This window comes from Chelonoidis abingdonii, chromosome 7 (genome assembly GCF_003597395.2).
Source record: "Chelonoidis abingdonii isolate Lonesome George chromosome 7, CheloAbing_2.0, whole genome shotgun sequence".
In the NCBI taxonomy this organism is placed as follows: domain Eukaryota; kingdom Metazoa; phylum Chordata; order Testudines; family Testudinidae; genus Chelonoidis; species Chelonoidis abingdonii.
In genome coordinates, this window is record NC_133775.1 from 13,777,414 (window position 1) to 13,792,277 (window position 14,864).

The 14,864-nt window shown below is 49.5% G+C and overlaps 1 protein-coding gene across 1 annotated transcript; it reads left to right on the plus strand.

Moving 5' to 3' along the window:
* The first annotated feature begins 540 nt into the window (after positions 1–540).
* Positions 541–6,038, plus strand: BSND (barttin CLCNK type accessory subunit beta). The gene is made up of 4 exons (XM_032766919.1): positions 541–717; positions 1,928–2,019; positions 2,875–3,141; positions 5,600–6,038. Exons 1-4 carry the CDS (start codon positions 541–543, stop codon positions 6,036–6,038), a joined length of 975 nt encoding a protein of 324 aa, XP_032622810.1.
* The last annotated feature ends 8,826 nt before the right edge of the window (positions 6,039–14,864 follow it).

Sequence of the window (14,864 nt, forward strand, 5' to 3'; positions counted from 1 at the left end):
AATAAACAGTCACTGCCCACCTGCCTGCTCTGGATTGCCCACCTCTGCCAAAATACCAAGCCAGCTCCAGACCAAGCAGCTGGTATAGCCAGACATGGGATGCTTATTGCAAGTGCCCATGGCTAGCCTGATCTCTGGGCCCTGGTGCTACTAACCTGCCCCTCCCCCTGTGAACTCTCCCTTTCTGACTCACACTCCCTGGCTAAGGTGTTCTGGAGCTGGGGCTGCACGTGCCTTGAGGGAAGGTTAGAGTGAAGTGCACTGGGCAGCTTCACTGGAGTGTGAATTTCAGGATCTTGTTTGCATTCATTACACTCCCATTAAAAACTGGCTGGCTCAGCCCTGGGCAGGACTGGTCTGAATGTGCAGCTGATCCTCAGTCCCTGGCAGCCTCTGGGAACACGCTTCTGGCTGTGCACCTGAGGAGTGCTTGGCGGGACACAGACAGACACAGGACTCCCTGGCATCTGTCCCCTCCCAGCCCCGGGCTCGCTCTCTGCATTCTCACTCTGCCCTTGGTTTCTACCTGTGTGATTTGCAATGGCCGAGGATAAAACTTTCCGCTACGGACTCATAGTGCTGGGCTTCTTCCTGCTGATGATTGGGATGTTCATCATGAGCGTCGACAAGCCCCAGGTCTACATCACCTTTTGCACCCTGGGGGTTTTAACCATAGCAGTGGGGATCACCTGGAGCATGTGTCAGTGCTACCCCAAGGTAGGGCCGAGTCTCTTATCTGTGCTTTCTCACTCTGCCTCTCTGGCACGGAGGGATATGGGCGGGGCAAAAACCATCCACAGGTGCTTGTCGATAGTAGCTGATGGCTTAAATTCCCACTGAGACAGCTAACTGCCCTGCTGAGGGGTAGGTGGTGCAAGACTTAAGGCACCAGACCAGGAGACATGGGTCCTATTTCCATCTCTGCTACTGACTCACTGTGCAGCCATGGGGAAGCAATTTTACTGCTCTGTGCCTTAGTTTCCCCATCTGTAAAATGAGGATAGTGGTACTTACCCTTCGTTCCAAAGTGCTTTGAGACCCAGGGATGAAAAATACTAAGTATTAGTATCCACTTACAGTCACTGTAAGGCTTGGCCCAGCCTTCCTTCTCTCCTTTGGCAGCTGATCTGTCACTGGTCAGTGCTTATGGATGGTTCTGGGATATTGCTGAGTGTATATGTCCTATTGACTAGCTGGCACTTTCTCCTGGGTGTGTAATGCATTGCTTCCCTTGAGAGGGGTTTGGGAGCATCAAGGGGCTTCAGAAGATGCCCTCTGCAACAGTCAAACAATTCAGACTAATTTTCAAAGGGGCTTTTAAAAGTTACCATAACTTTGGGTTAGTTTAAAAAAGAATATGTGAAACAGCTGTGAGTGGAGCAGGGAAGAGAGGACAGACTCTTCTTCTGCCTTACTTTCTCCACCTGCCCCATAGCACCTCCAGTTATCTCTGTGCTCTCAGTTCCACTTGGAACAAGTTGGCATTTCCCTGCCTGTCTCCTCTGAAGGCAGGACGCCTATTGTCATCCAGCAGGATGGCAGGACTGAGTATTGGTGACATAATAGATTCCCAACCCGGCCAGGCTTGAGGTTCTGAGCATGCTGCATGGACCATTGAACACTCAGGACCTTTCACAACTGAGCCCCTGTTGTGGTTTTTCTTATCAGCCGGAGTTTCCGGGCTGGGGAGCAGCGCGCATGTTGTCTATTCTTTGTAAATGTGAGCTGGGGGCTTAGATACCTCTTCCTTTGCAGTGTTTTGGATGTAAAAAACTTACTTGAAGTGCCAGTAAAGTGTGATGTCACCGCTGGGAAGGCGTTAATGATAGCCCTATGCCAGGGAAAACTCCTCCTCCACTGCAGGAGATTGACCCTCTTTGTTCACATTCAGAGGAATGATTCATCCCTCTTTTTTCCTCCCCCCCAGATAACATTTGTCCCCATGGAGACGGAGTCCGAGAAGTTCCTGTCACATAAGCCTGCTGTTTTGATGGAAAATGAAATTCCGGAGAAGAGCTGGTATGTTGGAAAGACCCCAGGCTCCCAGCCTCAGCTCAACAGTTTGCAATCTGGTTTTTAATGAGCGCCTTAGCTTGTACACAAGGTTATCTGTGTGCCTCTGAGGATGAGGTCAGGGTCTGAAAACCCTTGCATGAGGGAGGGCTAAAAATATTTAGTCTAAAAAAAAAAAAAAAAAAAGGATAATAAATAGTAAGCTGAGGGGGGGAAAAAAAAAGCAGCAGCTTGTTCTGGAACTGAGGACTCCATTTCCATTTTCTTTCAATCCTTGGCAGCCTCATCAGAGAGAAGTCATGTAGTCAACAGTGGTGTGGAGGAAAGGAGGCAGGTGTGACCTGATCTGGCAGTCCTTTCCCAGCTACACGTCCCACTGATTTCAATTCTTTCCCAGGCAAGATCCCCCACTGAAGTCCTTCGCTGCTGTTCCGATGGTGGGCCTATTCTAGTGCCTGTTGAGCGAGTGCCAAATCCTGCAGTCCTGTCCTAGCCAACCCCCCACGTCAAACGGCCATCCACAGCAACAGGGACGTGCTGCAGGCTCTCTCATGAGAAACCAGACTAAGACCAATAGTTAATGTCAATGCCTCTCAGCTGGGGGGTGACTGTTGATCACTACAGGCTGGATCCAAAGCTCCCCACAGTCTGGGGAGTTCAGATGTGGGGATCTGAGTTTGGCCCCTCTCCAATACAAATCCACTCGATGTGACATGAACACGCTGCCCTTCCCTTTTGGGGCATTTTATTCGTTTCCTTCTCAGCTCATGATAAAATTCCTGTGTCTAACCAGAAACTATTGGAATCCAGTTAAATGGCAGAATTTAATAGAGTCCCTTCCCCTCTTTCTCCCTCACCCAGCTCCCAGACTCCCTACACTAGCCCAGAAGACGCCAATGCTTATGAGAAAAGCTTGCCATCTTATGAACAGATCCAGAGGAAAGCAAAAGGCTCTGTGGAATGCCTGGGGATTCAGATGGCCCCGCTCCTAGGTGACTGTGAGCTCAAGCCAAGAGGATGTCCCCATTCCTTTGTACAGGCCAAGGCTGAGGTCCACAGGATCTCAGAGAACAATGGAGAAACGTACAGAGATCCAGCATCCCAAGTGGTCACAGCAGCAATCAGCAGGTAGGTGACCTTGAGGCTCGGCTATAGAGGAGTCCAAAGGGCAGTAAAGTTGCACTTATGGAGATTCACACATTACAGACATAACAACAGACAAAAAATAGGCAGCAGATACAGTGATCAAATCCTTCCAGCTAGATACATCCAAGAGGAACATGCCTGCTGAGCTGTTGGGTGCTCCGGGTACCCATAAGCTCTTTGGGCCAGGAACTGTCTCTTTCTATGGGGGAAAAATAACCTACAGCACAGAATCTCAGAACCTCGGCCTCGTGCTACGGGGGTTACAACCAGCGGTGTAGGTGTTCAGGCTCAAGCTGGAGCCCCCCACCCCCTCGCCAGGTTTCAGAGCTCTGGCTCCAGCCTGAGCCCAAAATGCCTACACTGCTGTTTGCAGCCCTGGTGTGAGACCCCAGGGCCGTACTTCATGTGTGCATCCTGGGAGCTATTGCAATGTAAACAGCAGCAATGCATGTAGAAAGCAGTGCAATCCAGTGCAGGTAGGGTGCAGATCTGTGATGGTGGATGTTCTGGGCACATCCCAACATCCCAGGCCCATCAGGACACTAGTGACAGCAGCACAGGAAGTGGAGGTTCAGCAGTGAAAGGGTTATGACAACTGGCTTCCTGCTTAGCCGCTGTGGTTGTGAAGCCAGAGAGCTGCGTGGGCCAGCAGGAACACGGTGCCTGGTGACTGGCAAATGTCTCTGCAAGCGAACGATGGGTCATGAACTTGCTTGTCAGACATGTCACACTGAGTTCTACAACTGGATTGAATCCATTGAGGCAGTTTAGGACACTCTTAGGTCACATGAACCTAACTAGGTGCTGCAGCTTTCTCTCCTCTCCCAAACACAATTCAAGGCCAATGCAACAGGCTTTTACTAGCCCCTTATATGAAAAACACAGCCTGGTCTCATGAGAGCCTGAGCCAGCACGCAGAAGTCAAAAAAAAAGGGGTGGGGTTTTTTTGGGAAGGGGAAGGTTTTCAAATGCACCAAGGACAATTGGGCAGCCAGGTCCCCATTTGTGTCTTTGAAAATCACCCCCTGCATGATTAACTGCAGGATTCGGGCCTTTCCTAGCCTTCCTGGGGGATTGCAGGGTTTCATTTCCCTGCTTTAAAGTAAAAATAATGACCTATTTCCCAAACCCTGATTGTCAGTAGGGTTTGGGCCCCTTAGCATCCCAGCTGGGTCCTACAGGGGTCCATGATGGCAGACCCCTGGATCACAGGGGCTCACAGGTGTTGAATATTATTTCAATGCATATGTTCATTGAAATCGTCATTAGACTGAACCTTGAATCTAGCTCCCCCTCTTGCTGTAATCAGCTGGTATTTAGATAATATTGACAATTAAAATTATGTTCTTTTTGGGAACTTTTAATCAAAGTTTGGCAAATTGTTGTTTGCTTTTTTATCCAAATTATGTGTAACAGACCGGATCAAATCACTTCCAAAATTTCATTGGGGAAGGCAGCTTCCTTACACCGTTATACGTCTCGATAAACAAATGTCATTCCTCAGAGTAAATCCATGTTCTCAGTTCAGAGTTTCAGGCAAAGAGAGACTTAGCTACTTCATTTAAAGACTTCAAGGAAGGTGTACAGATGCCACAGTGATGGGCGCAGTGTAAGAAGCTGGGTTAGAATGGTCAGAACAATAAATCCTGTCGATCCCCAAACTGCTTTACAAACGCTACTAACTGATTGTATGAACTATTGATGTAGGACTCAGTTGCCCCCCCCGCCCCGCTGGAATGCGGCCATCTCTGGGGTAGCACATGGTGGCTTTTTAACGTGTCCATAATCAAGACTATTCAGCTATTTAGGATGAGAGGTGAAGAGCATCATAGCCAACTAAAATGACATGAGGAGGTTAGCTGGGTCATTCCCTTCTGCCTAAGTGACATGCCCTTGGTCTGCTTAAACTATTTCTGGATAGTCAGTTAGCGGCTCACAGCAGATCTATCTCCTGGGTGACGAAAGGAGCTCTGAGCTCTCTGTTCTCCATGAACCACTGGCAGGAGAGCCACCGGAGTCGGATTATGCCTGTGCCAGGATTTACAGCAAGGAGACTGTCAAAGGACACAGTGAACTGTGCACGCTCTCCTTGGAAGCTGCTGCACAGCAGATGAAAGAGAGGAGGAGGGATGGGCAGGTGGACTCTTCTGAAGGTACCAAAATGGAGATATTGGGCTCCCTATGTGTACAGTGCCAGAGTCTCACCTGACTGGTGGCAGCTGAGATCCACAATGGGGAGGGAAAACAAATACAACAACATCATTACGAAAACCAGGCACAAGTCAGCTAGCAGAAGGAACACCATGAACCTAGCGAGCATCTGCTCAGCTTGATTTACTGTAAACCCCATGGCCAAAAACACAAAACAGGGAAACAACAGTACAGAAACCAGCCAGTCAATGAATCCGTGCCCTTCAATGTACCTTTATGCCATTTCCAGCCCATCAGAGAGGTCCTGCAGTGCAGCGCCGCTGGCTTCCTTCCCGGATGATACTGACCTTCCCTCTTCGGAGGGATCCACCTCCAGCAGTCTGTTTCGGGGCAGATCCACCAACTCACTGAGGAATCCACTCCCATCACAGGGGCATACCCAGAAGCCCAGGTCTGAGCTTCCTTGCTATGAAGATTTTGCCCTGATTGATTCACCACTGGCGGAAGGGTGGCATCCAAGCCAGGAGCCAACACCGGCCCTGCCCCAGAACTACCCATCTGGGGCTGCCTCAGCAAGACAGTTTGCACTGGTCTCAGGTCCTGGTTCAAAGACAGCAGAGTCAGGAGAGAGACAGAGTGTGGGAGAGGACGACATGTATTATGGGTTAAAAGAGGGGCCAGAGAATTTACTGATAGCGGATGATTTTGTCTTTGAGCTGGAGACCTAACCCTGGAGAGGGGAAAGTAACCGTCAGAGACAGGCCCAGGTTGCAGAGCTCAGGTGCTGCTCAATATCTCAAGTGCCTTGCAGATCAGCCCTGCTCAGACTGGGGGTTGGGGGCAGCTTGCTGGAAGGCCACAGCCAGCGGGAGGGTTTGTGGCTGTTCTGTCGGGTCCTGGTTCCTGGGAATTCGCTGGTTTGTAGGGGGAAGATAGGATGTTTGGAACATTAAAAAAAGATCTGATTCATTACTGAAAACACAGCCTGTCTTACAATCACCTGTGCAATACGATTGTTTGGAGAGCTTTCGGAGAGCAGTGAATGCCCAACGGGCCAGTACTCTGCATTCGTTCTCCCCCTCACTCCCGTACATATTTAGCTGCTGGCCAGCCTAACATGGAGGCTGCAATCCCGTGGGTACTGAGAGTCCATTGACATCAATTAACAGGCCTCCTACCTGCACCCACGGAGCCATGTTTTCAAAGGAGGAAATGTAGTTTGGGCTCATAAAACGTGCACCTGTAATTGTGTGTCCAAGCCCCAGCCAGTTGCACTACAACTCTCTGAATCCGGGCACCCATCTGTTTGGGCCCACCTCTCATTCTTTGGGCCCTGAGTTAATAGGAACAAATGTTACGCGTACTCATCCAAAAGGGAGGCCAGGGCTCAGGCTGGCTGAAAATGTAAACTCTAATGTCAAGAAAGAATACAATGGATTTTACGTTTGCCCAGTGAAAATAATTAGGTAAATACGGTACTCAGGAAAGTGAGCCCTTACTCAGGCACGGCGACCCAGGCCTACAAGTGGCTGATCACCTGGACGTTGCCAGGTGGAATACGGGGCCCTGGTAGTACCTATGATAGTCCAGGTCTGTGCTGCCTAGGCGCCGGGGAGACGTTGTCTCTGCATATTCCCAAGATCTGTGGCTTTGGCCGGCACGACAGTCTCCATAATCCAGATCTCTTCCTCGAGAGCATTCAGTGCAAGTACCATCTGGAGATGGGAAACCCTGAGCCCCTCCTGCAGGTTTTTCTGTAGAAGGCAGCAATCTAGGGTGCAGTCATGCTGCACCATACAAATTATGGCACGGATACTGCAAAGGCTTACACGTGTTTGGCTTTCAGCCTGGGAGCGGTCCCATTGTCTTGACAAGGACTGTCGATGCGAGCAGAGTTCAGCACACATGTGAGCCTTGGCAGGATCAGGGCCAGATCACGTGCTTAGGAAGGGAGGAGAAGACTAACTTCTTGGATTGAGACAGCAGGACTAGCTTCTGGGTAGGCAACAGTGTATTCACCCCAGGTGGATTTCACAAAGCAGAGATGTGGCAAAGCTTTTTTCTTATCGTAAAAGCCCTATAGAATTCAATTAGTACCAGTACTAGGGATCTTGAATGCTATTTTGCTATAGTTTCCAGGTTAACACACACTTCTGAGAACATCCCGCTTCTTAACTCCTCACCTCCACTGGCAGCCACAATTTGGGGGAGGGGTTCTGCAGACAAGGGACAGTCAAGCAGAATGCAGCTCACATGTGGTCACCTCCTTGCCTCCGAGGAACCGCTTCATGCTCTGACAGATGCCTCACGGGGTGAGTGGGGCAGAAAATCTGGAGTGACTCATGTCAGTTTCAGGATCCTGCCGCTGCTGAGCTCCTTGGCTGGTCAGTTTGCCTCCTGGTGCTGGGAAATGAAGCCAAGCTGACAGCAAGCCATGGAGCAAGCCAGCAGCAGCTGTGTGAAATTGACCATGAGTGGCAAAACAATTGCCAGCCATGTGACTCCTAACTAGGCCATCTACAAACCAGGTCATTTATTCAGGACCTACAGTGCATCTCTGTTTGAAAACCTGGGCCCTTATAGTAGTAAAGGGCAAGGTGACCAGATGTCTCGATTTTATAGGGACAGTCCCAATTTTTGGGGCTTTTTCTTATATAGGCTCCTATTATCCCTCACCCCCATGTCCCAATTTTTCACACTTGCTGTCTGGTCATCCTAGTAAAGGGCCATGTTTGTGGCCTGAAGTTGAATGATACAGTGATGATGGTGTTGCAGGTTTTATCCCATTAACATCTGGTTTCATTTTATCACAAGAATATGTTGTGTGCAGTTGGAGTTTTCCACAGGAGCTAAGTGCAGAGAGTCCTTGATCTGCCTTTTACCGAAGGGCCATGACACACACACCGTTACTTGGCTTTCATTCAACAGGATCGTATGCTTGAGCACTAGGCTGCTGCTGCACAAGGTCACTCGCATTTCAGGCCATTGGAATTAAAGTTCTGTACAGATTATTTCTAAGGGGTGCTTGAGGAATCTGAGAGTGGTTATGTCTCATATATTGGGTCTTGCCATTTATGTTTGTCACAGGCTTTTTAATGCCTAAGGGAGCCCTTGACGTCAAAGTAATGTGTTATTTCGTTTTCTTATGATATAGCAAGAGAAGGAAATACCATGAGAAGACCAAATCTCACTGCTTGTCTGCTCCAGAAATGGCTCTCTGAGGTATTAAATAGCCTACAGAAGGCACATACAGAGGTGGATTTCTCCAAATGCTGCTGTTCACAGCTGTGGGCGACAAGGGGTCCTGCAGAGTCCTAATTTCCCACTGAGACTTGGGGGTACAGAATAAGTGTTCTCCCTTCAGGCCTGATCCCCACTGCCCCACACATTAGCTGGTCATTTACCCCTGAATAAAGTGGTTGCCAACGCTACTGAATCGTAATTCTCTACTCACACGCGTGCGAAGGGCTGCCAGGAGTACTAGACAGTGACTACACAAGGTGCAAGGCAGACCTTGGCATGGTACTAAAAATTAACCCAAAGCAGAGCCCTGAATCCACCCACCCCCCCAGCCCGGGAAAGTTCTGGCTTGGAGGCATCTTGTGACTTAGGCATCTCTCTAAAATGGACAGGGATCCCATGGGATGGAGAGGGAGGGATTCAGTGTCACCCACAAAGTCTTTCATTGGGACTGATTGTTACCAATCACATGCTGCTTAAGCAATTGGATGGCTCAGTTAACACCCTGCAGCAATATGCCCCTGGTTCTGATCTGGCTCTTGTTGGCAGGGCCAGCTTTAGGAAGTGCGGGGCCCAATTTGAACAGTTTTGACGGGGCCCCGGCAGGGATGACTTTAAAAAAAAAAACACACACATGTAAAAAAAACACGTGGGGCTTGTACTCATCTGGCGGTGTTCTGAGTCTTCGGCGGCAAGTACTTCACTCAGTCCAGGTCTTCGGCGGCACTGAAGGACCCACCGCCAAAGTGCCTCCGAAGACCCAGAGCGAGCGAAAGACCCACTGTCGAAGTGCCGCCGAAGACCTGAAGTTCTGCCAGGTGAGTAAAAATTAAAAAGGCGCCCCTAGCCAAGGAAGTGATTCTCACTGGGCGTGGAGCCCTCTTAGGTGCAGGGCCCGATTCGGGGGAATTGGTGGAATAGGCCTAAAGCCAGCCCTGCCTGTTGGTAGAAGGTAGTTCCCATCTGAAGAATATTGGGTCACGCCTGTGAGAGGAATTGGTGGTCTTCTTTCAGACTGCACCGTGTAGGTGCCTGGAACAGAACCACCAGTGATTTTTAGCTGGTAGTCTCATTAGACAGCTGAGTTGGCCTTTCATTCCCTGACCTCTCCCTCGGGTACAGATATTCTAGGGCAGAGCAGAGGCAAAGCCAGGCTGTTTTCTTTGGCTCAGTTACACCCCATGACTCCTAGTTAAACCATTGGACCATCTCTGAATAATTCCCCTGGTCTGGTGGTGGTAACACCCTTCATGGACCTCCTGTTGAAGTGGTTGTACTCTGCATCAATAACGAAAGAGTGGATGGAGTGGGGGGGATTGTTCCACTGTGGATAAACACTGAAGTAATCATTAGGCATGAGAGATTGGGAATGACTCTGGGGGCCAGAGTTTCAGGCATGCACCTGGGAGATGGGAGACCCCAGGTCCATCCCCTGCTGCTCCAACCACTTTCCTTGTTTAATCCAAAGAGCAACAGCTTCAACAGCTGAATCAGAGCATCCCAGAGCTTAGTGGTTGGAGCACTCTCCTGAGAGGTGGGAGATCTCTGTTCAAATCTTTGCTTCCCCCTCTCTGCTAGGCAGGGGGCAATTGAGCCTGGGTCTCTTACATCCCAGGCAAGTGCACTAGCCCCTGGGCAGCACCCCGACCTCTTCCTGGAATGGGACCGAACCCAGTAGGCAGTCTCAGAGGATGCCTACCAGATGGAGTCCTGCATCCAACGTAGGCAGCCAAATGCCTCTCTCTCTCCAGTTTATGAATTGCTGTGGGGCTAAGTTGGAAGATGGGTGTCCAGATGCCTAGAGTGAGGCAGCAGTGTGCATACCCAGCGGCAGAACATAGGCACTAGGGAATTGGGGCTCTGAAAAATGGAGATGCTGATGGAATTTAGACACCTACAGGGTTTAGCACCAGATTTGTGGATTGGCTACAAATCTGGGCCATAGGCAACCAAACCCAAGACTTCAGTGCCTACGGCATAAGTGGAGGCACTTAAAGTTCTTTTGTGGATCCCACTCTCTCTCAATAGGAAGCACTTGGTTTAAGTCATTTTGTCAGAGACAGGCCTTGGCACCAGAAGAGATGAAAACATAATTGCTTTTAAAATCTTGTTTACAACAAATAGAGAGGCCCAACCCAATGGGAGCTATGACCTGTACAGGCCCTTCAGAGTCCTGCCTGGAACTCTGGACAAGTCACAGACACTCACCTTACTGACAGCATATTGGGCATGACACAGCTTCCATATGAGGAGAGATTAAAAAGACTGGGACTGTTCAGTTTAGGGAAAAAAAAAAAGACAACTAAGGGAGAAATATGATAGAGGTCTAGAAAATCATGACTGGTGTGGAGAAAAAGTGTTATTTACCCCTTCACATAACACAAGAACCAGGGGTCACCCAGTGAAATTAATGGCAGCAGGTTTAAAACAAACAAAAAGGAAGTATTCTTCACACAGCGCACACTCAACCTGTGGAACTCGTTGCCAAGGGATGTTGTAAAGGTCAAAAGGATAACTGGGTTCAAAAGAGAACTAGATAAATTCATAGAGGATAGGTCCATCAATGGCTGTTAGCCAAGTTGGTCAGGGACACAACCTCATGCTTTGAGTGTCCCTAACTTTCTCACTGCCAGAAGCTGGGACTGGATGACAGGGAATGGATCAGCTCAGTAAATTGCCCTGTTCTGTTAGTTCACTCTGAAGCATCTGGCACTGGCCACAGTCGGAAGACAGAAGACTGGACTAGGTGGATCATTGGGCTGACAGTATGACCATTCTTATGCTGTTTCTGCTCCTGTCCCTCCATTTGAAAGGTATTCAAAAATACCATGGCCAAAAATTTCAGAGGTGATTAGTGATTTTGGGGATCTCAGTTTTTGGATAAGACACCTTCCAGGTCCTGCCTTTCAGAGGATGGGTTTTCAGCCCTTTCTGAAAGCCAGTATCCTTTTTTTGCAGCTAAAGTCAATCATCCAATATTGAGACATCCAAAACTACTGGTTATTTTTGAAACTTGAGATCAGTTACTGGTTTAGTGTTGTTGCCAGGGTGCTGGAACGAGGGGGAAGGGGGCGGGAGGCCATGGCCCCATCACTTTTTACAGGCTGTAAGGGCGAGTGACAGGGGAGAGAGAGTGGAGAGGAGCCAGAAGGGCCTCAGTGGGAGTGGGAAGGGGACGATGTGGCGGTGGCCCCTCGACTTTCAGGGAGCGTCTGATGTTCCTATCTTTGGGGCAAATGTCAGCACATCCAAGTGAGTTTGAGGAAAAGCCGATTTACACAAATCATGTATAGAACATTCTCCTTCAGTGGTATATGGTTTATTAGGATGGAACCTTCCCAGTCTCATTCAATGAGAAACGCAGCCTCTTTTTTGGCATTACTATACTATCACTGGGGAATGACCTTCCCAGGGTACACTGTTGGCTTAGGATGTTGCTCTTTCTAACCCATGTTAAAGTAATGGTGTCAAGTTGCAGTGGGGGAGGTTTAGGCTGGAAATTAGAAAAAAACTTTTTCACAAGGAGGGTGGTGAAGCACTGGAATGGGTTACCTAGGGAGGTGGTGGAATCTCCTTCCTTAGAGATTTTTAAGGTCAGGCTTGACGAAGCCCTGGCTAGGATGGTTTAGCTGGGGATTGGTTCTTCTTTGAGCAGGGGGATGGACTAGATGACCTCCTGAGGTCCCTTCCAACCCTGATATTCTATGTTAGCTCTACTGGATGCTGCACAGTTCTCTGTCTCTGGGGACCATGCAATCTCCTCTAGACTGGGCAGGACACAGGGCCACCCTTGTTAAGTGACTTCTTCGCTGTCTGATTTGAAGTTAAGCTGCAGTAAGTGAATCCTCCAAGGCCCACCGTGCAGGATCACATCCTAGAAATAGTGCATCAGGCCTTTCAAAGCCCCCCCTCAAGACCTACTCCCATTGTGGTCCCTATGGCGACTTGACACCTACCAATGGCCAGCCAGGCTACCAGGGTCATTAAGATCATGGTTGTTTCCTGTTTACGTATAGTAAACAAAAATGGACGGTCCTTTCAGCCTTGCCGACTCTGCACACCGTTCCATCTGTAGGTAAACCCTTGCCTGCCCCCCTCCCAGTTCTCTCCCGCCTACCTCCCACTAGCTGTTCCTCACTTGTATCCTAGGCTGTGAACTCTGTGGGGCAGGGCCTGCCTCTGCCTAGGTGTTCATACAGCATCTAGCACAATGGGACTGACTGTCACACAAAAAATAAACTTTGATCCATGCTCACTTATGTCCTGCATAGAACCAGAGACACTTGAAGGTGAAAACCAAGGTCAAAGACTGAGGTGAAATCCTGACCGCATTGAAGTCAGTGGCAAAACTCCCACAGGGATAGGCTTTCACCCACTGTTTATATATTTATGGCTGACACTGCTGTGATAAAGGTGGGGAGTAAAGAGGAAAGTGTTTCCTAAATACTGCAGGCAGGGTGCATGCTGCTGTCCAAAAGGAAACAATTAGTCCAACTGTTTACACTTGGCTGGCTATTTTCCCTTGAACTGCCATCTACATTCTAGAATGACCGTTCTTTGGATCCTCCAGAAGTTGCCTTGTACTTAGCTCCTCTTCTGTCTCTTCTTTTTGACTCGTCGCACTCGGAGGGCGAATGCTCCGTTGAGACTCTTTCCCTTTCCACGCAGCTCTCTCTATTTCTCCCTCAAACCTTCCTTTCCTCTCACTCCGTTTCTGTGTGGCTTTCTGGGTCTGCCTCACGTGACAGCTAGCACATGGGCCATTGGTTGGGGTCACATCAAGGGTGAGCTGTCTTCATGCTGGGGAGAGGGGAGGAGGCTAGTCTGTTTAGGATATTACCGTTGGCTTTATCTTTTCATTATTTGTCAGACAGTTGGCCCGAGGGACAGCTGGGAACAGGACACAAGTAGATTAGGGGCAAAACTCTGCCCCACGTTACAGTTTGACTTCAGTGGGGTGGCCAGGATGTTAGAGGGGCTAGGATACAGCCCTACATCTCCACTTCAAATTCAGCTTTGGACAGCAGGTGGCGACAGCTATTGGCCTTTCATAGCTATTCTGTCTCACGTGAACTGAACTCTCTCTAGGTTCATACGCAGGGCCCCATCACCATCACACCTGAGTTGGTCATTACAGTCCATCTTCCACCAAGTGTCTGCTACAATTGCCATGGCTGATAGGCTAAGCAGAGACCTGTGAGCACAGAGATGGGGCTATCCCCTTGGTTCAAGAGGTGGCCCCTTCAGCTCAGGGTTCAGGCACATCAGGAGAGCATCTGCATTGACCGAGCTCAGATACCAAGTCTGTCCGTGCAGCATCTTCTGTGCACACAAACCACTACTAGACAGCCCCAGTGAGGTAATTCCTCAGGGAACGAAGCTGACATTAGTCTGAGTCTGAACTATTCTGCTATTATGGGAGGTTAAACATTGTAGGAAGAGAGACATTCCTGCATGAAATTAAAAACGGTACAAAACAGAAAGCTAAAATGTTGGCTGTATGTCTCAGCTGGTAGCTGAGCACGGTCCTAGGAAATAACCTTGATGTGGTGCTGGGGAGGGCAAGGGAGCTAAAGAACCCACAAAAATTGCTAGCAATAACTATCTTCACCAAGGAAGAAATGAAAACCCAACATGTTCCGATGAGCAACTCGTGTTCACCCCAGGCACCCCCTCTGTCTAGGTGGCCTGCCCACAGAGGGGACTCGGTTGGTACCCCGGCAATCTAACTCTGTCACCTGTGTGCTTTCTCTGCAAGGTAGGGCAAGTCACGTCCCCTCTGTGCCTATTCCCCTCCCACCCTTGGCTATGGAGAAGCAAAGATCTTTGGGGGGCAGGGTCGGTCTCCCAGTGTGGGTTGAACAGAGCCTGCCTGTGTGGCTGTGGAGGGCTGGCTGGCAGTTGATAGATTTTAAGGCCAGGGGCCCAGTTCCTGCACAGTCCAGTTGATCTGGTGCTTGTGAAGGCCTGCTCAGGGTAAGTGCCATGCAGCTCCTCCCATCTGCCCTCCATGGAGGGGACATGGTAGGACTGGAGTAGCAGGGCTGGCTGGTCACTCCACCACCTGGGTTGGGCATAGGGGGAGAATCTCTTTCCCCAGCACCTGTACCAACTATCCAAGCTGGAGAGTGGGGTGGGTCTCTCATTGTCCTGGTTTTAAGATGGCAATGAGAAGCCAGCTTTTGTCTCCCAGACAGCAGAGGTGGGGTCAGCAGAGAGAAAGATCTTTGGTTTTACAATATGCTAGTGGAGGCAGGGACACGGGCACATTGTATCTTGTGCAGCTTAGCTGCTGACAGCACAGCTTGCTGGTA

Excerpts from the sequence above, each read along its gene's own strand:
- BSND (XM_032766919.1), top strand. The coding sequence starts at position 541 with ATGGCCGAGGATAAAACTTTCCGCTACGGACTCATAGTGCTGGGCTTC. Across the intron at positions 718-1,927 it reads TGTGTCAGTGCTACCCCAAG|ATAACATTTGTCCCCATGGA; the intron begins GTAGGGCCGAGT and ends CCTCCCCCCCAG. Across the intron at positions 3,142-5,599 it reads GTCACAGCAGCAATCAGCAG|CCCATCAGAGAGGTCCTGCA; the intron begins GTAGGTGACCTT and ends TGCCATTTCCAG.